The sequence below is a fragment of the Vulpes lagopus genome, chromosome 7, assembly GCF_018345385.1.
Source record: "Vulpes lagopus strain Blue_001 chromosome 7, ASM1834538v1, whole genome shotgun sequence".
Taxonomy (NCBI): Eukaryota; Metazoa; Chordata; class Mammalia; order Carnivora; family Canidae; genus Vulpes; species Vulpes lagopus.
The window spans coordinates 25,119,077-25,143,343 of NC_054830.1; the positions used below are offsets into that span (position 1 = coordinate 25,119,077).

Genomic DNA, 24,267 nt, shown 5'->3' on the forward strand with positions numbered 1-24,267 from the left:
GGACATAAGCTGCAGAAACAGTAAGGGATCAGAGGTGAGAAAAGTCAAAGAACAGAAGATCAGTCCAAGGGACAGGGTGGGAGGAGGCTAGCTTGCTTTCACCCAGGGGTGGCGGCAGGACTGCTCCCTCTTTCTCCAACGGCCGCAGCCAGGCGTACAGTGGGGAGGCCCTACTTCAGGGGATGTAAGACAAGCCCTCTAACGCAGAGAGGAGAGGAGTGGTGCTGACAGTGGGCTTTCAAGGCAGGTGGACGATGGGGCAGGCTCTGCTCTGTCAGAACACTTGACACTGAAGTATGGGGCTCATTATAGCATTTACCCTGAAGGGAAATTGTGAGGACCTATGCTTGTGATCATAATCTTTTTAAAGTTCCCTTAGTAGTTTCTTATTGAATTTAAGACACAGAAAAAAAGTGAGAAGAAAGAGTATCATTCCACTTTACCTAGTAGGCTAAGTACTTCGGGCTTTTTTATGGAGGGGGAAAAAAAAAGCTGTAGTTGCTCATTTAGAGCTGATCTAACTCCCTGTACCTCCTCGCTCCCTAAGGTAGAGATCAAAAACCACTCACTCCTTGAACCAGCAAGTTCAGACCATTTCCTCCAGTTTGTACAAAGTAGATCCATCATCTTTGTTTGCAAATGGTAATAAGTCATATGTTCATCAGCTTATCCACAACTGTAGCTACTAAGAACTGACGTTGCGCCAGGTGCCGTGCAAAGCACTTTAAATTCATGATCTCTTAAATGTTCCCAAGAACCTTGTACAGTTGGGAACTAATGCTCCGAAAGTCAAAGTATCTCCCTGAAGGTCCTAGTGCTGTTAAATGGAGCCTTTGGATTATCATTTCAGTACCATTTTCATTTATAGTATGAGCAACATATTCAAAACGAGACACTACCTTGTTGAGGATATCTTTGGTGATTTCTAATAGAATCTGGTCAGTGCTTCCTGAGGATCCTGTCTTTTTGGAGCCTCCCTGCGTGAGGAGCAAGGACTCAAAGAGGATTTTTGTTTGTTGCAGGTCTTTGGAAATATCAACATTTTCATGTAATCCAAATATCTCAGGGTGTTGAGTAAATGGAAGATTCTACCAGAAAGCAGATGAAGCAAGGATCATATTTTTTCACCGGCTATGTGAATGCACAAAGTATAAAACACATGCTGACCAAAAAGGGTTACAGGTCAACTAAACATAAAGCACTGAGGAATCGAACTCTTCCAATTTTCAGTCACTGCTAGAAACTGAAAGTTGATTGAAGCCGTACTACTTGTCTAGCCCTCTACATTACAGGGGAACATTTCATTGTTTGTTTTAGATAAATCACACTTAGATCTAACCCTATTTTCCAGTGATATCAGTTACCTTAATGAACTCAATGTACTCATCATAGGTGCCTTTGGGAGGTGCAAAATAGTGTCCACTGGGAGAAAACTTGTAATGAGGGTTTTCAATTATTAGTGGGTTATAAAAGTCAGCCAGCATGGTCAAGAGGAGACGTCTATCCCAGTCGTCTGTCACCCTTCCACCATAGTTGCATTCCCCAGTCAGGTACGAGATAGCTTCAAATGGAACTGTATTATATTCATTTATAAATAACTGAAACAAAGGAAAAATAAAATGATAAAAACCTTAAGTCTTTTACTTCATTTCTATTTTAAAATGACATGAAATACCCATATGTCAATCATCTATATGCACAGAAGTGGGGTTGAAAGAACTATTATCACAAATTATCTTTGAAAGGCTGGCATTGTTAGTGTTAATTTTACCTTTTTTTCTGTTTTTTTTTTTTTTTTTTTGGAGAGAGAGAATGAGGAGGAGGGACAGAGAATCTTTTTGTTTTTTAATTATTTTTATTTTTATTTATAATTATTATATTTATTTATAATTATTATTTATTATATTTGTTTATAATTATTATTTATAATTTATTTATTTATTTATTCATGAGAGACACTGGTGGGGGGAGAGAGAAAGAGAAAGAGACCGAGAGAGAGAGAGAGAGAGAGAGAGAGAGGCAGACACAGGCAGAGAGAGAAGCAGGCTCCATGCAGGGAGCCCAATGTGGGACTCGATCCTGGGACTCCAGGATCATGCCCTGGGTGGAAGGCGGCACTAAACTGCTGAGCCACCCAGGGATCCCTCGCAGAGAGAGGATCTTAAGCAGGCTCCGCGCCCAGTGCAGAGCCCAACATGGGGCTCGATCTCACAACCCTGAGATCACGACCTGAGCTGAAAGCAAGAGTCAGATGCTTAACCTACTGAATGAACCACCCAGTTTCCCTGTTAGCGTTTATTTTAAATTGCTTTGCTTATCTGCATCTTCCAAATTTAGAGCAGGGGGAATAAGCATGTATTGCTTCAAGGCAGCCCAAGTGAAAATTACATGAAAATTACCAAGGCTTTTCATATGACTTTGGATAAACCTTGTCTTAGGGCACTGGTTATTAACTGGGGGCAATTCTGTCCCCTAGAGGACCTTTGGCAATATCTGGGGACATTTTATATTGGTAGTTGGAGGTGCTGCCACCATTGAGTGGGTAGAAGTTTGGATGCTGCTAACTAGTACACAGGCCAGCTGCCTACAAAGAGCTATCTGACCCCAGATGCCAATAGCACCAAGGCTGAGAACAAGGTGCCTGGTTTAAGGCACTGTTTGCAATGTAATAAAAACAAAGCAATCCCAAACTTTACAGCCAAAGCCTGGTTCACACAATATAACATCATTTACAATAGTGATAGAAACTACTATTTGCATAATTTTTACATGGTCTTCCTCATCTCTCAATAATCCTGTGAAGTAGGAAGCTGAGTCTGTGAAATGTGAAATGATACAAAGGCTTGAATTTATTTCTCCCAGTTCCAGATCCTTTACTTTTTCCCAAGACAGGAATTTTGGGTAGTGTGTGTATTGGGATGGTATAAATTATTGGATGAGAGCTTTTTCTGCTTCTGAAAATTAACTAGTAGTGCAAGAATTATAGCAGAAATGATGCACAGTTAAGAAAAAAACTTCCAAATTATCTAGAGGCAAGTTAAAAGAAGATATAATTCTTTGTTTGAGATTCCCATGTTTTCAGGAAGATGAGAAGTATCAAGAGATAGGAGCAGGAAACAGAGGGAAGGTTGTCTTTTGAAGGGGGATAAGTTATTTGTGAGAGTTTCTCCCTTTCTTACCTTTGGGGGAAAGAATGTTTAACTCAGTTCACCCCTTCCCAAAACTGAAGGAAGAGATCCCAAGAGAAATTCATGCTAAATTTGTGGCATTTGCAAGACATAGAGCCTAACAACTCATTCCTTGGTTTAGTCTATCTACTTAGCCATGAGTTCCTTGATTTGTCTCTCTGGAGGCAAGAGGTAGCCTGCTGGTATAACCAGGTGAAGATGGTTTAAAGACTGACCCCTCCATCAAGTACTCAGTTCTTGATGATATAAAAGAGGATTTAATCTATGCCTACCAGCTCTAATGTTGGGGCTAGGAGGGTTGATGACACCAGAGGCTGCAGGCTGGGGCCTGGCCAGAATGGGGAGAATTCTCAGTTGACTGGTTATCTGCAGTAGGATGATTTTAGCAAAATGTTCTCCAACCTTAGGCTATACCAACAAAATTGTTCTTTGAAAAATGTTTAAAAATCAGTGTCATTTTGTCTTGTAATTATAATTCTATAAGCACCAATTTCATCAGTTGTCCAAGGATGTTCAAATTAACAGGTTTGTTCTAGTTAAGGTTTCTGCCATGTTTAAAGGAAAGAAAAAGAGTTGATAAAATATCAAAAGTTTCTATAAAAATTATCATTATGGTATAAACATAATTAAATATTCATAGCCTTTTAAAACCTCACCTGAGTGAAACCTAATAGCACCTAATTGGACTTTACCAACACTTCCCATTTCCCTTTATGAGGCCCCTGTCACAAAGACTTTTGTCATAGCAAAGAAACAGAAATACAGAAATATACTAATACTCTGTGGTTGTCCAGCTGGATTACTGTGTTTGGTTAAATATGACAGAAACAATGGGAAAGTATTGGAGTTGGACAGATTGGAGTTCAAATCCTACCTCAATGGGCAAGCTCACTTCTTGGCTTTGACTTCCTCAAAAATAGAGATAAAACTAGCCCTACAGGGTTGTTGCAAGAACTAGAATTAATGTAACATGCCTACTTCAAAGTCTGAGTTAGTAGGAATTTAGAGCAGATTTGATTGATTGATTGATTGATTGATTGATTGTGGGGGCTGCTGATTATCTGAATGTCTCACAGTGTGAGTCTACAGAAAATGGAAAATTTAGCCACTCACTTTCCTAGGCTCCTTTTTAATTAAAGCTGGGATCTGTGAGCTAGACTTTGAACTGGGGGTATAGTGTGCTAAAAAGCAGTAAAAGCAAAGAGTCTTTTTTGATGACATCAGAGGGCCTGCAGTAGACCAGAGTCTGTGTGGCAGCTATGTGAGCTGTGGTGTCTAATATTCAGCCCAGGGTTGAGGACCTGCTCTTACCAAGATGTGGAGAGTTCTGGATACGACTGGATGCCTTGGCTCTCCAGCCATCTTGGTGATTCCATGATCTACCCAAATATTCTTTCAATAAATTCCTTTTCTACTTAAAGTAGGCAGCCTATTTCTTTTGACTGATAGAGCTAAACTGTAGCTTTGATTGAGCAGAGGAAGAGAGTACAGTAAGGACCTATAAAAAGCCAACACTTGAGGAAGGCACTGCAGAAAGAAAGAACCAGGGTCCTTGATGACAACACTTGCTCAATCAACTACTCCAGAGCCTGTCTTTCCTCTATATCCTCTTTTTTATGTGAGATAATAAGTTTCATTATGGTTTAAGCATACTTTGAATCAGGTTTTCCATTACTTGCAGCAGAAAAAAATCCACAGAGATAGTGCTTCATAAACCACAGTTACTATCTACCCACCTACTAGTGATGTTGGAAGGATTAAGTTTATTCTAAGCAAAGGGAGTTGCCTAAGGCCTGACACACAGTGATCCTCCATCAATGTTAATTTCTTTATAATTTTACCTGTAGTTGTCGGATACTGATGCGTAAGTCGGATTCATTAAATCCATATGGAATATTCCAACCAAGAGGACCAAATTTCTTTCTCTCTTGCACAAGAGCATGAAAAAAACAAACTCCAAACAGCAACTTCTCCCATGTCTTGAGTATAAAAATTACACAATAAAAAATTTTGATCAGTAAAATGAAGGGAATCAACAATTCTTTTAATTATAAGATTATATGATCATATATTTCTGTAAACTTCTATTTAAAAAAGACATGCTATCTAAAACAATGCATACTATAAAAAGTATTAATCTTATGACTTATATCTCCAAACCTAGACAAACTACAATATTTAACTTTGTTATAATGCAATACTACCATTTGCCAAAGCATTGGCTACTCATACTTCATTGTTGTTCATATGTATTAACAACTTCAATAATTCAAATGTTATCCTGTAGACTCACTGGCATATGCCTAAGACTATAAGTGTTGAGAGTATAATTAATCATTAAGATAGGAATAAATCCCAATATATAGCTCCTGATTTTATGACTTTCCATTTGGAGATCATTTTTGAAACCCTTATTTACTCCATCCTGGCATTTTCATATGTGTGCCATCTATGTCAAATGGGATGGGCCTCTCACTAAGCCTGTGTCAGTGCTCTGTAAGAAGGCCACTCATCACTTTGAGGACCACCCCCAAAACCAGTAAGTTTCAAGTACGCTATCTTGATGGTTTAAGTTAGATCATTTCAAACATAGCTCCAAATGCAGTAAAAATCCATCCAACTATCTTCATGTGATGGAGTAGAAGTTATTTCTATAATACTAAAATGCAAGGACACCATGCCTTCCTGAATAACTATATTCTTGAAATGTTGTACATAAATTAAATCATATTTTAAATATACTGTGCTGAAACATTTAATAGGGAAACCCTTTTGGCAATGACAACAATAATCTAATTTACATGTATTTTCCACATGTTTTCACACAATGGGGTTTTCTTAAGGAGGTCATAACCCCTCCACATTTTTTATCTGTGCTTGTGGGCCAAAATTGCTCCTGTGGTATCAGAGAAATCTTGGGATTCTTTGCAGGAGCTCAAACCCTTGATGAGAATCAGACATCATACCACCTTCTCCACTCTCTTTCCAGCCACACCACCAAATAGTTTCAAATAAAATTATCGCTTAGAACTAGGGAGACAGAAGCTATTTATTAAGCAGAGAGAAACTAGCTGGCTTCCAAAGAATTCTTTATTTTCAATACCATTCTTTTTCTAGCTCAAATGGGCATGGCATGTGTTGGGGTAAGGGCAGGGAATGAATTTCCCTTGGTTCCTTCCATGTGAGGAGAGACCTCAATGTAATACTTCTGGATTTTGTCCATCCTTGTATTCACTGAGGGAGAGGGAGTAAACTATCTGGTTGATAAATTTGGGAAAAGTTGACCAGACATGCTTTGCTCAGCTTTTCACTTTTCTGTCTTAGACGTGGGTTTTCCTTGGGGAAGAAAGTTTTCCTCTGTTCCTGAGGGTAACAAATAATAAAAAGATAAATCTGTTTAATTCTACTCAGTGATACGAACCCCATTTGTTCACAGATACCAACACTATCTTCCAATCTAGTTGATATCAGTAATTAAAGTTATAATCTGGTTTCCTTATGTTTAGACTTTTTCTTGTTTCTTTTAAAGAATGCCAGCAGGAAAAAGGAGTGCTAATTATTTATTTGGATTCCTAAGTCACCATGTGCAAAACACATAAGCACAGTGAAAAGTATGATTAATATGTATCGCTAGAATTCAAGTTCCATGAAGGCAGATTTGGCGGGGGTGGGGGGTGGGGTGGGGTGGTTCTCTTCTCACTGCTTTACGTTTAGTACCTAGGAGAGTACCTAACACATATTTTGTTGAAAGAATCAATATATGATATGAAAGCAGATTGCTACTCTTGGGTCTTCATCAAACTTGTTATTGGATTTTGGTTTACAAACTAAGATACATTTTGCAGTCAACAGATATTTATTTGCATGTCTACTCTGTGGGAAGTGGAGCACAAACTGCTGGGAAGAAAATGATGAACAATATAGGTACAATATCTGTCTTCTTAGAAAATGCCTAAAGTTTAACATTGTTAAATATTTATACTCAGATTTTCTCACTGTAAGAACAAATTTTAAAAGTTCCAGAGGCTGATCATTACCAGTTCCTTTCCTTGGCATCCACCAAAAAACTGAGAATCAGAAATTGGATCAGTGAGGTAAGACTGAAGGAGATTTAGCCGAAGACCTGTGGGAGGCTCATTAGTCATTTTTACTCCATTCTGTAGTATGGTTACTGGAAACTAAGAATAAACAGAGCATTACTCAAGATAACCAGCAGGAGTCCTAAAAATGCATATACTAATGGGTTAAACATAGGTATAAAAGAGGACTCTAGAAGTACTTTTTAAGACCTCTTAAGATTAAGCATTCAAAGTTTAAGATACATAACGTAAGAGAAAACTAAGGGTACTGAATACTGAACTTTGTACAAAATAAACATACTTTCGGAGATGGATAACTTGTCAGCCAAAGCCTAAATGATGAGTTACAGACTTCGGGGGTAAAATCTTCACATATTTTTTCCAACATGGGCATCCAGGAGACGGCAAGGTGACAATTCTGTAGGCACACCCAAGTTCCTTCTTCTATTGCTGCTTTAATCATTTTTTTTGCAATTGGTCCTTGTCCCTGTCCCAGTGAAATTGCTTGAAATTTATTTCCAGACATACCTTTATCATTCGCAAATTTCAGCAGGCCTGAGAGAATACGAAACAGTTTCACTCCTTACTCTAAAATCATAAAATTTGCCTTATGTTTCAGTATGCAAGTACATAACTGGGAGATTCCAGTTACTTTTCCTTACAAATCTCAGATTTACTACCTGATCTACAATCATATAAGAAATGGACATTGAGTAAGATGGTTTATTTACAAGTTATTAAAAGCTTGCAATAGGTGGACTTACTGGCCATAGGATCTGCTCCTGGAGACAGCACAAAAATTAAAGGAATGGTACAGTTTGAGTCCAAGTAACTCTTTGTCAAATCAAATGGTGGAGGCTCTACAAACTTTTTCCCTAGTTTGTCAGTTACATAATTTGTTATAGCTGGAGTTATCTGTTAAAGAGAGAAATGATATGACCTTTAGAGTAATTTTCATTTTACATGACAATTTGTATGAATACTAAAAACCGACAAAGAATACAATTTGAGTCTACTGGTCAAGAAAAGCAGGCAGCAAGGCACCTGGGTGGCTTAGTGGTTGAGCATCTGCCTTTGGCTCAGGTGGTGATCTAAGGGTCCTGGGATCTAGTCCTGAACTGGGCTCTCCTGCATGGAGCCTGCTTCTCCCTCTGTCTATATCTCTGCCTTTTCTCTCTGTGTCTCTCATGAATAAATAAATAAGATCTTTAAAAAAGAGAAAAAGAAAAGCATGCAGCGTATCACAAAGTGCTAATTTCTCTAATACATAAGAAGTATTTATAAATTGATAGGACAAGACTAATAATCCAAAAGAAAAGTGGACAGAGATGAATAGATTATACAAAATGATTTATAGAATCCATTTATAAAAAATGAATCTTAAACATACAAAAAGATGCTCAATCTCATTCAATACAGCAGAGACTGCAAACTCTGTCTCCTTTGGGTAATACAACCCCAAGTTTTCCCAATTTTTCTTGTACTTCGATGTGGCTGCGTAACTAAGTTTTGGCAGAGGGATAAAAGTAGAAGTTATACATGGAGCTTTCAGGATATATTTTTATAAGGAAGCTGTTTGCTTTCAATACTCTCTTTTGTTCTTCAATAGATGTCGTATTCGTGAGCCAGCTTCAATCTCACTGATGAGGACCACACTCGAGGGGACTTTTCCCAGCATGAAAAAAAGAACTTGAATGCCTGGCTGATCTCAAAACCAGAGCTGCCCTGCTAATCCTCAAGCGTTTGCTCTGGGCTCTTAGGAGAGAGAGATTAATTTCTATTTTATTTAGGCTACTGTATTTTAGGTCTCTTTGTTACAGCAGCTTAGTCTTACCCTAATACACATAACTAAAAATACTAAATAACTAAAAAAAAAAAAAAGGTAACTATACTAAGATGTCATTGTGTGCTACTACCACCTCATGTTCATAATGTCCCCAAATTCTTCAATCCCCCTGTATAGATGAGCAAAGATCCAAAAGTTTGGCAACATTCTGTGTGGAAAAAATTATGGTTTAAAAAGATATTCTTATACACTGCTGTGGAAGAGTAATCTGGATTCATGAAGGGTAATTTGGTAGTACCTATATAATTACAAATAGGCAAATCCATTGACTCAGCAATTTTATTCCCAGGACTTAATCTGAGAGATAGTTGCCCATGTGAGAAATGACTTTTCAATAAAGGTTTTTTATTGCAATATTTTTATGGTAGATAATGTGCACATTTTGTAAAGGTCCATCAGTAGGAAATGGTTAAAGAAATGATGGCATACTCTTATAATGAAATACCATGCAATTGTAAAAAAGAATGAGAAAGGTTTTTAAACTTATATGGGAAAAAGCAATATGCAAAACAGTGGATGCAACCATTTGTGTTCAAAATAAATGGAAAAGGGATGCCTGGGTGGCTCAGCAGTTGAGCGTCTGCCTTCGGCTCAGGGTATGATCCCAGGATCTGGGATCGAGTCCCACATTGGGCTCCCTGCATGGAGCCTGCTTCTCCCTCCCCAGAGTCTATGTCTCTGCCTCTCTCTCTCTCTCTCTCTCTCTCTCTCTCTCTCTCTCTCATGAATAAACAAAAAATCTTTAAAAAACCCAAAATAAATAGAAAATAATTTATGTGTATGCATACCTGTATGTGCATAAAAGAGTAATAAGAAGCAGGTAACATTAGTTGCCTGAGGAAAAGGATGCTGAGTGCCTGGGAGATGCAGATTGGAGGTCCACTTTTCACCATATACATGTATTCAAAAGAGTTCTGAACCACAGAAATGTGTTTCTTATTTATAAATTACATTAAAATTAATTTAAACCAAAAGAATGATACTCAGCAACATTGGCAGCAGAAAATAAGGATGAAGAGGTATTTGATATCACCTTCTAAATGCTAAACAACTTTCAAAAGTGAAACTGTAGGAATTTGGTGGAGGGTGGAGAGATCACCATAGGCTTCTGTGGTCTTGGCATAGATGGGTCTGTAGTGGTGGAAGAGATGGGAAGGAAGGATGGAGACTTCTGTAGGATAAATTTTGTGCAGTTGTGAGCAGTTCTGTAGGTTTAAACAGTGAAAATTTCAAGAAGTTTCAAGAAGAGAAGAATAGAACTGCAGAAAAGAGGAGTAATGAGCCAAGGTAACAAGACTGCCAAGCTGTACTTCTGTCATTATTCTTTAGGTACTGAAGGCCACGGAAGGGTTTTCAAAAAAGCAGCTCACCATGATATAACAGACTTTGCTTCTTTAATAACTTCACATGAGCAATGATGAAATCTTTTTTTTAGCATTAACACCATGTATAGTTTCTATCTAAATGAGATCTTCGACATAAATTTTAAGGAAGGGGAAATACTGAGGACACAGAGACCTTTTCTACATTACTCTCTGCACAGACCAGGGCAACATTCCCTGAGGTGATGTAACTGCAATCAAGTATGACAATTTTCTATTTAAAAAAAGTACCTTGTTCTTGTAATTTAATGTAAGAAAAAGTTATAAGACTTTTCTGTAAGATTTTTTTTAAATAAATTTATTTTTTATTGGTGTTCAATTTGCCAACAGAATAACACCCAGTGCTCACCCCATCAAGTGCCCCCCTCAGTGCCCGTCACCCACCCCCACCCACCTCCCCTTCCACCACCCCTAATTCATTTCCCAGACTTAGGAGTCTCTCATGTTCTGTCTCCCTCTCTGACATTTCCCACTCATTTTTTCTCCTTTCCCCTTTATTCCCTTTCACTATTTTTTTATATTCCCCAGATGAATGAGACCATATAATATTTGTCCTTCTCCGATTGACTTATTTCACTCATCATAATACCCTCCAGTTCCATCCATGTCGAAGCAAATGGTGGGTACTTGTCGTTTCTAATGGCTGAGTAATATTCCATTGTATATATAAACCACAAATTCTTTATCCATTCATCTTTCGATGGACACTGAGGCTCCTTCCTATTTGGATATTGTGGATATTGCTGCTATAAACTTTGGGGCGCAGGTGTCCTGCCATATCACTGCATCTGTATCTTTGGGGTAAATCCCCAGCAGTGCAATTGCTGGGTCGTAGAGTAGCTCTATTTTTAACTCTTGGAGGAACCTCCACACTGTTTTTCCAGAGTGGCTGCACCAGTTCACATTCCCACCAACAGTGTAAGAAGGTTCCCTTTTCTCCGCATCCTCTCCAACATTTGTGGTCTCCTGCCTTGTTAATTTTCCCCATTCTCACTGGTGTGAGGTGGTATCTCATTGTGGTATTTCCCTGATGGCAAGTGATGCAGAGCATTTTCTCATGTGCATGTTGGCCATGTCTATGTCTACCTCTGTGAGATTGCTGTTCATGTCTTTTGCCCATTTCATGATTGGATTGTTTGTTTCTTTGGTGTTGAGTTTAATAAGTTCTTTATAGATCTTGGAAACTAGCCCTTTATCTGATACGTCATTTGCAAATATCTTCTCCCATTCTGTAGGTTGTCTTTTAGTTTTGTTGACTGTATCCTTTGCTGTGCAAAAGCTTCTTATCTTGATGAAGTCCCAATAGTTCATTTTTGCTTTTGTTTCTTTTGCCTTCATGGATGTATCTTGCAAGAAGTTACTGTGGCTTAGTTCAAAAAGGGTGTTGCCTATGTTCTCCTCTAGGATTTTGATGGAATCTTGTCTTGCATTTAGATCTTTCATCAATTTTGAGTTTATCTTTGTGTGTGGTGCAAGAGAGTGGTCTAGTTTCATTCTTCTGCATGTGGATGTCCAATTTTCCCAGCACCATTTATTGAAGAGACTGTCTATCTTCCAGTGGATAGTCTTTCCTCCTTTATCGAATATTAGTTGACCATAAAGTTGAGGGTCCACTTCTGGGTTCTCTATTCTGTTCCATTGATCCATGTGTCTGTTTTTGTGCCAGGACCACACTGTCTTGATGACCACAGCTTTGTAGTACAACCTGAAATCTGGCATTGTGATGCCCCCAGATATGGTTTTCTTTTTTAAAATTCCCCTGGCTATTTGGGGTCTTTTCTGATTCTACACAAATCTTAAAATAATTTGTTCTAACTCTCTGAAGAAAGTCCATGGTATTTTGATAAGAATTGCATTAAATGCGTAAATTGCCCTGGGTAACATTGACATTTTCACAATATTAATTCTTCCAATCCATGAGCATGGAATGTTTTTCCATCTCTTTGTGTCTTCCTCAATTTCTTTCAGAAGTGTTCTGTAGTTTTTAGGGTATAGATCCTTTATCTCTTTGGTTAGGTTTATTCCTAGGTATCTTATGTTTTGGGTGCAATTGTAAATGGGATTGATTCTTTAATTTCTCTTTCTTCAGTCTCATTGTTAGTGTATAGAAATGCCACTGACTTCTGGACATTGATTTTGTATCCTGCCACACGGCCAAATTGCTGTATGAGTTCTAGCAATCTTGGGGAGGAGTCTTTTGGGTTTTCTATATAGAGTATCATGTCATCAGCGAAGAGGGAGAGTTTGACTTCTTTGCCAATTTGAATGCCTTTTATTTCTTTTCGTTGTCTGATTGCTGAGGCTAGGACTTCCAGTACTATGTTGAATAGCAGTGGTGAGAGTGGACATCCCTATCATGTTCCTGATCTTAGGGGAAAGGCTCCCAGTGCTTCCCAATTGAGAGTGATATTTGATGTGGGCTTTTCATAGATGGCTTTTAAGATATTGAGGAATGTTCCCTCTATCCCTACACTCTGAAGAGTTTTGATCAGGAATGGATGCTGTATTTTGTCAAATGCTTTCTCTGCATCTATTGAGAGGATCATATGGTTCTTGTTTTTTCTCTTGCTGATATGATGAATCACATTGATTACACCGCAATACAAGCAGCCATCCAAAAAACTGGAAAGAACTCAAATACAAAAGCTAACCTTACACCTAAAGGAGCTAGAGAAAAAACAGCAAATAGATCCTACACCCAGCAAAAGAAGAGAGTTAATAAAGATTCGAGCAGAACTCAATGAAATAGAGACCAGAAGAACTGTGGAACAGATCAACAGAACCAGGAGTTGGTTCTTTGAAAGAATTAATAAGATAGATAAACCATTAGCCAGCCTTATTAAAAAGAAGAGAGAGAAGACTCAAATTAATAAAATCATGAATGAGAAAGGAGAGATCACTACCAACACCAAGGAAATACAGACGATTTTAAAAACATATTATGGGCAGCTATACGCCAATAAATTAGGCAATCTAGAAGAAACGGATGCATTTCTGGAAAACCACAAACTACCAAAACTGGAACTGGAAGAAATAGAAAACCTGAACAGGCCAATAACGAGGGAGGAAATTGAAGCAGTCATCAAAAACCTCCCAAGACACAAAAGTCCAGGGCCAGATGGCTTCCCTGGGGAATTCTATCAAACGTTTACAGAAGAAACCATACTTATTCTCCTAAAGCTGTTTGGAAAGATAGAAAGAGATGGAATACTTCCAAACTCATTCTATAAGGCCAGCAGCACCTTCATTCCAAAACTGGACAAAGACCCCACCAAAAAGGAGAATTATATACCAATATCCATGATGAACATGGATGCAAAAATTCTCAACAAGATACTAGCCAATAGGATACAACAATACATTAAGAAGATTATTCACCATGACCAAGTAGGATTTATCCCTGGGATGCAACACTCGTAAAACAATCAATGTGATTCATCATATCAGCAAGAGAAAAAACAAGAACCATATGATCCTCTCAATAGATGCAGAGAAAGCATTTGACAAAATACAGCATCCATTCCTGATCTGTAAAATTTTGATTCTTCACATAAGATACTCTAGAGAAGGAATTATGGTGACTTGAACCAATCTGGAGATGAGTTTTGTGATGGTTAATTTTAGGTGTCAGCTTTGCTAGAACATAGTACCCTGATATTTGGTCAAATACTAATCTGGATGTTGCTATGAAGATGTTTTAAAGATGAGATTAACATTTAAATCAGTAGACTTTGAGTTAAGTGCATTACTCCCCATAATGTGAGTGGGCCTCATTCCATCAGTTGAAGGCCTTAAGAGGAAAAAAGATGGACCTTTACTGAGGAAGGGGGAATTCAGCCAGTACACTGCCTTTGGACTTGAGCTGCAATATGGACTCTTCCCTGGCTCCTCAGGCTCAGATTTTGGATTTGCCAGCCTCCGTAATCACATGAGCCAATTCCTATAAATCTCTCTGTCTTACCTATCCTATCGGTTCTGTTTCTCTGGAAAATCCTGACAAACAGGCTTTAGCTGAACTTAGTTTGATTCAATTTGATTCAATCCAACTCAATTCACATTTACTGAGATGTCCTACTACCTTCCAGACACTGTTTTAAGTCCTGGAAATACTGAGCAAAGTAAGACATGGGTTCTGACCTCCAGAAGCTCAGAATGTAGTGGGAGATGCTAACAAACAAGCAGACAATTATCACATATTCTAGTGTGGTGAGCACTGTAATGCTTAAGCACAGGCCCCCAAGCATGGCAGACTAGGCAATAACCCCATACTTGGCATTGAAACATCTCCATTAGCCATCAGAGAGCCATTCTGTGGAGTGCAAATTAGGCAAGTATTTCCCAGATGCAGAGATAACCATTCCTAAGTTTACAATGAACAAGAGAGGCTATTGGTGATAAAAATAATGAATACAGCATTGTTTTGCCTTTAAAGGGATTTACTGTCTAGTGAAAGAGACACACACACATATATTTACCCAACTATCAGGTAGGAACGAATGAGGTAAATTTTAACAAAGCACAAAAGTCTTTGAGAGTTAAAATAAGAAATACTCAGGAGTCTAATAATTAAGTAAGCCTCTGTTAGAATCTACTCAGAGGCTAAGTGAAGCATTAGATAATGCTCCTTGTGAAGCTTTATGAAAAACATAAAATGCAAAAGAAAAAAAAAGAAAAAGAAAAAAAGGAAAGCAAGGAAAAGGGACCACTGCAATTACTTTTACCACCTCCATTTTATACATGGAGCTCAGAGGGGTGAGGTGACTTTCTCAAAGTTTAAACTATACATATGAATATAGTTTTTGGTTTTCTGTTTAAAATCTTTTATCTTGTAACACCATAATCACCTTTCTTGAATGTGTGAAAAATCAGTATTAGCCTGTTTATTTCACCTATAGGAAGATTTTTGTGTCTGTTGGTCATCTGTATGTATTCTTTGGAAAAAATGTCTATTCATATCTTCATTTTAAAAAAATTATTTGTTTTTTGGGGTTTTGAGTTTTATAAGTTCATTCTGGAAAACAGTATGGAGTTTCCTTGAAAAGTTAGAAATATATCTACCCTACAATTGCACTATAACCTATTTATCCAAAGAACATAAAAATACTGACTTGAAGAAATACATGCACCCCAATGTTTATGGCAACATTATCAACAATAGCCAAATTATGGAAAATAATGGGAAAAAATTTCCAAATTATGGAAAAAGCCCAAATGTCCATCATCCAATGAATGTATAAAGATGTGGTATTTATATACAATGGAATATTACTCAGCCACTAAAAGAAAGAGATCTTGTCATTTGCAATGACATGGATGGTCCTGGAAAGTATCATGCTAAGGGAAATAAATCAGTCAGAGAAAGACAAATACCATATGATCTCATTCATATGTGGAATTTAAGAAACAAAATAGATGAACATGGGGGTGGGAAGAAGAGCAGCAAACCAGGAAACCCACTCCTAACTATAGAGAACAAATTGAGGGTTACTGGAGGGGAGGTGGGTGAGGGATGGGTTAAATAGGTGATGGGTATTAAGGAGGGCACTTGTGATGAGCACTGGGTATAGTATGTAAGTGATGAATCACTAAATTCTATACCTGGAAATAATATTACACTGTATATTAACTAATTGTAATTTAAATAAAAGCTTGGAAGAAAAAAAAAGAAAGATTTTTGTGCATGTTTAAACTAATAACATTGTGACATGTACAAGATTCTCTACCATCTTTTACTTCCAGCCGATATGGCCCCTTCTGCTAACAGGGCCCAGATTTACACTTTCAAATAAACAACTAAAAATGTACAAAATTTTAAAAACAACCATTTTCAGATACTGGGGATTCAGACAATAAGTGGTATAGGCCTCTGATCTCTGTGAAAGAGGAAACACACAAGGTGAGATCTATTATCCCTTTAGCTTTCTCCTGGGAGGTACATTCGGGCCTGTGGAACAGGAAAAGTGATTGAAAGCAGAGCAACACAATGTTGCTGAGTTGGTAAGATAGGAATCAGAGTCCAAGGAGAGAGGTCACTAGAAGTTGCAAATTAGAAAGAAACTACCCAGAAAAAAGAAAAAAAAAAAGAATGCAGAAACTGACATAACAGTACTCTTGAATCTTTGCTAAATACTACGGTGTGCATGCATAGGCTAAAAAAAGAATGCCTGGGGAGCTTTGAACTTGAGGATATACAGAGCTACCAGAGTTCATGCAAGGCTGCAAATTATTCAAGTTCCCAATAGCCACAGTGGAGAGCCCTCGGTGATCACCTGTGGCAGTTGGTAAAGTCCCCAGAAGAGTCACACTTTAGAAGTGGAGCTAAACTATCCATTGAGTAAAGGCTATTCTGCATGTGTGCTAACAAATCTTAAAATAATCTTTGAAAGGAACAATCTGAATTTAAGTAATTTAACTATGTAGCCAAAGAGATTGGTAACCTTTTTTCTACAGAGAGCTAGATAGTAAAAACTTTAGGCATTGTGGGCCATATACAATTTCTGCTGCATATTCTTTTTATTCTTTTTAAAAACAATTCCTTAAAATGTAAACATCATGAATATGCTCATGGGCTGGACAAAAACAAGTCATGGGCTGGATTTGTCCTGTAAGTATTGTTTGTTGACCCTTGACCTTGCAGGATAAAACGCAACAATCTTTAAAAGAAGATAACAAAATCCAAATTATCAACAATGTCTGGTATCCAATCAAACATTATTGGGCAGGCCAAGAAGAAAATATAATATATAACCAAGAATAAAATCATTCAATAGAAAAAATCCAGAAATGATGAATCAGCAGTCAAGGTTTAAAACAGTTGTTACGGGCAGCCTGGGTGGTTCAGCGGTTAAGTGCCGCCTTCAGCCCAGGGCCTGATCCTGGAGATCCAGGATCAAGTCCCATGTCAGGCTCCCTGCATGGAGCCTGCTTCTCCTTCTGCCTGTGTCTCTGCCTCTCTCTCTCTCTCCCTCTGTGTGTGTGTGTGTCTCTCGTGAATAAATAAATAAAATTAAATTAAAAAAATAAAACAGTTGTTATAACCATGTTCAAGCATTTAAAAAAATGAACAGAATGAAAGAGAAATATAATATGTAAGAAAGAACTAAATGAACTAATAATGAAATATATAATAGCTGAAACAAAAAAAATTTAAGTTTTATTTATTTGAGAGACAGGGAGAGATAAAGAGCCTGTAGGTGTAAGCAGAGGGGAAGGACAGAGGGAGAGGAAGCATCTCAAGCATACTCCCCACTGAGTGAGGAGTCCAATGTGGGGCTTGATCCCACGACCCTGAGACCATGCCCTGCGCCAAAACCAAGAGTCAGACTCCTAACTGACTGAGCTATCCAGGAGCCCCTGAAACAAATAGATTAATTGGATAGGAATAATAGCAGATTAGAGACTACAAAAGAAGAAATCAGTAGACTTAAAGATAGCAATAGAAACTATATAAACTGAAGCACAGTGATACAAAAAGATTTAAAAATAAATAACAGAGCACTTATCTAATGTATAATACCAAGCAGTCTAATGTATATTTAATTGGAATTATAGGGTGGAGTGGCAAAAAATATTTGAAGAAGGGTCACTTGTGTGGCTCTGTTGATTAAGCCTCTGACTGTTGGTTCTGGCTCAGGTCATGATGTCAGGGTCGTGAGATAGAGCCCTGCCTCAGATTTCATGCTTAGCATGGAATTGCCTTGAGATTCTCTCCCTCTCCCACTGCCCCTCCCCCCTCCTCTCAAATAAATAAATAAATAAAAACTTTTTAAAAAAGTATTTGAAGAACTAACGGCCAAAATTTTTCCCAAGCTCAGGAAAACTATAAACCTACAAATCCAAGGAGCTCAATGAACCCCCTGCTTTGAGCACCTACAATGAGGGTCAAAGAACCAAATAGCAATAACTTAAACCTAAAACAGTAAGTTTTTTAAAAATTTGGGTAGAGTTGACACACAATGTTACATTAGCTTCAGGGGTACAACTTATATTTAGTAAGTTTATATATTACGCAGTGTTCACCACAAGTGTAGCTACCATCTGTCCCATTACATCACCGTTACAATATCACTGACTGTATTTCTTATGTTGTGCCTTTAATTCCCGGGACTTATTCTTAAATGGCCAATTAGCTGCATTTCAAAATAGGATACATTTGTCTTTTACCTTATCAGGTCTTAAGCACCGAAGAATTATTATTTTCTGTAGTTCATTTAGTTTTTCATCCATTGGCACTGGAAATTTAGCATTGTGTGGCTCTTTACTGTCATAAATTTCCCGCCATTCAGTTATATGTTCACAAAAATGCTCTCTAATGGAAAAAAAAAAGCCTACTAGTTATTATTTCATTGGAACATAATTTAAAAAGAAATTGTTGAACAAGGAGCTTAAAATTTACCTATCCTTATACTTGTCATCAAGTTTAAACAATTACCTGAGTTCTTTGAAGGCAGGAAATTCACTTGCACGACAAATTTCCTCCCAGCTTTTATCCTGTAGCCAAGTTGGATCAGGATTTTTTTCAGCACTCTTAAGACTTACTCCTCCAGTTAAAAGAAACATCAGTTCCTGGTATTCAATCTCTTTCTTTGCCCTGTAAAACCAAAATAAAGATTGCTGTAAATTGCTGATTTTAAAACTGAATGAAGTAAAATTCGGCTTCTATAGCCTTGATAAAATAATCAGAACTGAATTATTATCCTACTGCCATAAACAACTGGAAAACTAGATAAAGTGAATGAAACGACTGTTTTTGGAAATTATACAATAGTCAGTGTAAGAAGGGAGACAAGTAAGGTGATCCCTATGATTGCCTCAGCTATCCACCTGGAGGCACTTTCCAGACTACAAAACAGAGGGGTGATCAAAATCAGAACTTGATAGTATTGCTGAGTTGAATAAACAGAGGTCAGAATGAAGGAAGTCTGAGGAGGCAGAATTTGTGGGCAGAGTAAGAGGGAGGAGGGAGATGCATAGAAAAGAGGACCAGAAATCTGTGTATCGGTCCTCTATATGGATACTTAATATCTGATACTTAATGCTAAGTCATATAGGAAAAGGGTAAAACTATAGGAGACAAGGCAAAGAATATCGAGGGAGCTGTAAATTGAGCAGCTATCAGAGCTCACACGACTAGTTCTTGCCAACTACAGTTGAATTTTTGTTGAACATCGGAGGAATTCAGGAGCAATATCAAAGGGATCATGCCTTAGTAGCAAGGCTAACGTAGCTTCAGAATAAAGTATATTCTAAAGCTACCAAAAGAAAGCTTAAAAACAAGCCTTGAAAACATCAAACTATTCCAGCAATTTAAGTACCTGCAGAAGTAAAGTCTAATGCTCTTTATATTTTTAAAAGATTTTATTTATTTCTTTGAGAATGCGAGAGAGAGCATGAGCAGAGAGAGGGTCAGAGGCAGAGGGAGAAGCAGGCTCCCCACCAGCAGGGAGCCTGATGTGGGGCTCAATCCCAGAACCACCTGAACTGAAGACACACACTTAACCCACTGAGCCACCTAGGCACTCCATCTAATGTTCTTTAAAGAAATAAAAATAACCCCAGCATTTATCCATGTAAAATTCACAACATCCATAACCAGAAGAAAAAAAAATTCAGTCAATAAATATGTACAAATGATAGAGATAATACAACAAGAGGATAGGAATGTTAAAATTCCTGATTCACTGATTTCTTTCCAGATGTAGAGAAACTGAAATTATTCATTACCAGTAGATATACAGTATAAGAGATATTGAAGGAAATTTTAGCTAGATGGAAATTTGAATCAACACAAAAGCATAGAGTGCCAGAATCAGCACAAAAGAATAAAGAGTACCAGAAATGGTAACTATATTGGTAAACATATAAGACTTTTTTCTTATTATTTAAGTCTTTTTAAAAGATTACTATTTAGAGAAAAAAAACAATGTGCTGTGTGATTTTTTTTTTTTTTTTTTTTTTTATTTATGATAGTCACAGAGAGAGAGAGAGAGGCAGAGACACAGGCGGAGGAAGAAGCAGGCTCCATGCACCGGGAGCCTGATGTGGGATTCGATCCGGGGTCTCCAGGATCGTGCCCTGGGCCAAAGGCAGGCGCCAAACCGCTGCGCCACCCAGGGATCCCTGCTGTGTGATTTGTAACATGTACAAGTGAAATGTATGACAAAACAAAAGCTAGAAGGAGAGAAATGGTAGTATATTGTTATAAGTTCTTACACTATATATATATATATATATATATGAATATAATTTTACCTGAAGATAGACTGCGATATGATAAAAGATATACTACAATCCAAGGAAATCACTAAAAGAATAAAACAAAAAATTACAGCTAGTAAGTCAACAAAGGAGATAAAATGGAATAATACACACTCAATTAAAAGAAAATGAGGAAATGGAACAATAAACAGACGTGCAAAGCAGAAAGCAAGTTGTAAGATGGTAGATTTAAACATAACTCTGTATTCTCATTGAATGTAAATGGTCTAAACAATTTCATTAAAGGCAGCAATTATCAGATTGGATAAAACAAACAAGACCTAACTACATGTTGTCTACAGAAATACAGCTTAAAGACACAAATAAAAGTATGGAAAAATATATACCATGTTAACACTATTCAAAAGAAAGCCAGGGTCCATAATAGCATCATAAAAAATAGATTTCAGAGCAAAGGTTAGAGCAGGGTGTAAAATAAAAAAGGTCAAGTCAATTCATTAAGAGATCATAACAGTCCTAAACACTTACACATCTAATAACAGAGCATCAAAACACAAACAGATATTGATAGAACTGTCAGGAGCAATCTCCATAGCTGAGAGATTTCAAATCTCTCTCAAAAATCAATTGAACAAGTACATAGAAAATCAATAAGGATATAAGGTATGGACAAGCTTGACCTACTGGGCATTTATGGAATATTCCATTCAAGAACAGCAAAATACACATTCTTTTCAATGGCATATAGAACATTTGCAGAGATAGACCACATTATAAGCCTTGAAGTGTCTCATTCATAAAATTTCTAGAAAGGATAAGTATGGAGGCAGAAAGTAGATCAGTGGTTGCTGGGGCTGGGAGTAGGAATAGAAGTTGACCAAGGAAGCACAAGGAAACTTTGAGATTATGGAAATGCTCTAAAATTGGATTTTGGTGATAGTTGCACAATTGTATAAAAATCACCTAACTTTATTCTTACCATTGGCAAATTACATAATATGCCAATTACCTAATAAAGCTGAAAAAAGGACAGTTTTCCAGATAAACAAAAACTAAAGTTTATCACCACTAAACCAGCCTTACAAGAAATTTTAAAGAGAATTTTATGAGCTGAAAAGAGATGGCACTAATTAATAACAAAAAACATACGAAAGTAAAAATCTCACTGGAAAAGGTAAATAGTAAAGGGAGTAGATTTGATCACTTATAAAGCAAGTATGTTGGTTAAAAGACAAAAGTAATAAAATTAAAACTACAATAATTAAAAGATGCATAAAATAAAAATTTGTAAAATGTGACATCAAAAATATAAAACAAGGGGGTAGTAAAAATATAGTTGTGGAATGTGTTCAAATTTAGGCTGCTCTCATCTTAAACTATTATAAACACAGGATGCTATATATGAACCTCACAGTAACCACAAAGAAAAAAAATACCACAAAGAAAATGAGAAAGGAACTTAAACATAAAACTAAAGAAAGCCATTATACCACAAGAGAAGTGAGAAAAGGGCAGAAAGGAACAGAGAGGAACAAAGACAACAGGCAGAAAACAATTACAAAGTGGCAATAAGTACATGCTTATCATTAATTACTTTAAATGTAAATAAACTTTCCAATCAAAAGACATAATGGCTGAGTGGATTAAAAAAAAAAGACTCATCTTTATGCTGTCTACAAGAGACTCAGTTTAGGAGTAAAGATACAGTATGGAGATTCCTTAAGAAGTTAAAAATAGAGTTACCCTACAACCCAGCAATTGCACTACTGGGTATTTACCCCAAAGATACAGAGGTAGAGGCAGTGAAACAACCGGACACCTACACCCCAATATTCATAGCAGCAATGTCCACAAAAGCCAAACTGTGGGAGGAGCTGAGATGTCCTTCAACAGATGAACAGATAAAGATGTTGTTTGTATGTACACACACACACACACACACACACACACACACACACACTGGAATATTACTCAGCTATTAGAAAGGATGAATACCTACCATTTACATGGATGTGGATGAAACCAGAGGGTATTATGCTGGGTGAAATAAGTCAATTGGAGAAAGACAATTATCATATGGTTCCACTTATATGTGGAATATAAGAAATAGTTCAAGGGACCATAAGGGAAGGAGGGAAAACTGAATGGGGAAAAATCAGAGAGGGAGACAAATCATGAGAGACTCGTAACTCTGGGAAACAAACTGAGGGTTACTGAAGGAGAGGTGGGTGGGGGGATTGGGTAACTGGGTGATGGACATTGGGGAGCACACAAGATATGATGAGCACTGGGTGTTATACTATATGTTGGCAAATTGAATTAAAAAAAAAGTAAAGATACACACAGATTGAAAGTGAAGGGACAGGAAAAGACAATCCATGCAAACAGAAATGAAAAGAAAGCTGATGTAGCTATATTCATATCAGACAAAACAGACTTTAAAATGAAGACTGTAATAAAAGACCAAGAAGGGAATTACAGAATGATAAAGGGATCAATCCAGCAAGAAGATTCAACATTTATATATATATATATATATATATATATATATATATATATATATATATATATACATATATTCACACACACACACACACACACACACACACACACACACACACACACACACCCAGTATAGGAGCACCAAATATAGAAAGCAAATATTATTCTCCTAAAGGTAGAAACTGATAGCAATATAATAATAATAGGTACTTTAACACCCCCATTTACATCAATGGATAAACCAGTCAGGCAGAAAAGCATAAGGAAACACTGACCTTAAATGACACATTAGACCAAATAGACTTAGTAGCCATATATTTAAAATCCCAGCCAAAGGCAGAATACACATTCTTTTCAAATGCACATGGAACATTCTCCAGGATAGATTACATGTTAGGCTACAAAACAAGTCTCAATAAATTCAAGAATATTGAGATTATATAAATATATATATTTTATATATTTATTATATATATTTAGTATATAGCTAGATATAACATATGATTATATTATATATTTTATATATTTATATATTATATTAAATATATTTTATATATTTTATATGTTTTTAAAGATTTAAAAAAAGATTTTATTTATTCATTCATGAAAGACAGAGAGAGGCAGAGACATAGGCAGAGGGAAAAGCAGACCCCACGCAGGGAGCCCGATGTGGGACTCGGTGCTAAAGGCAGACACTCAACCACTGAGCCACCCAAGTGTCCCTATTCTTTTTAAAGATTTATTTATTTATTTTAGAGAAAGAGCATGAAAGAGTAGGGGTGGGGGGGGGGAGAATCTCAAGCAGACTCCCCACTGAGCATGGAGCTTGATGTGGGGCTCAATATCACAACCCTGAGATCATAACCTCTGAAACCAAGAGTTGGACACTCAACCAACTGAGCCACCCAGGTGCCCCAAGACTGAGATTACATTAAGCATCTTCTCTGCCTACAATGGTAATAAAACAAGAAATCAATAACAAAAAAAAAGACTGGAAAAAACACAAAAATGTGGAGATTAAGCAACAGGCTACTAAGCAACCAATGGATCAT

At 37.1% G+C, this 24,267-nt stretch overlaps 1 protein-coding gene across 1 annotated transcript in view; it reads right to left on the bottom strand.

The window, feature by feature from the left end:
* DNAH12 (dynein axonemal heavy chain 12) overlaps nt 1–24,267 on the bottom strand; it is a 215,192-nt gene that overhangs the window by 17,540 nt on the left and 173,385 nt on the right. Inside the window, exons 61-68 of the mRNA XM_041762972.1 lie at nt 18,927–19,085; nt 18,659–18,803; nt 8,032–8,182; nt 7,569–7,822; nt 7,226–7,366; nt 5,030–5,167; nt 1,365–1,598; nt 900–1,088 (exon numbers count right to left, since the gene is read on the bottom strand). Coding sequence (XP_041618906.1) covers nt 900–1,088; nt 1,365–1,598; nt 5,030–5,167; nt 7,226–7,366; nt 7,569–7,822; nt 8,032–8,182; nt 18,659–18,803; nt 18,927–19,085 — 1,411 coding nt within the window. The remainder of the gene's footprint in view (nt 1–899; nt 1,089–1,364; nt 1,599–5,029; nt 5,168–7,225; nt 7,367–7,568; nt 7,823–8,031; nt 8,183–18,658; nt 18,804–18,926; nt 19,086–24,267) is intronic.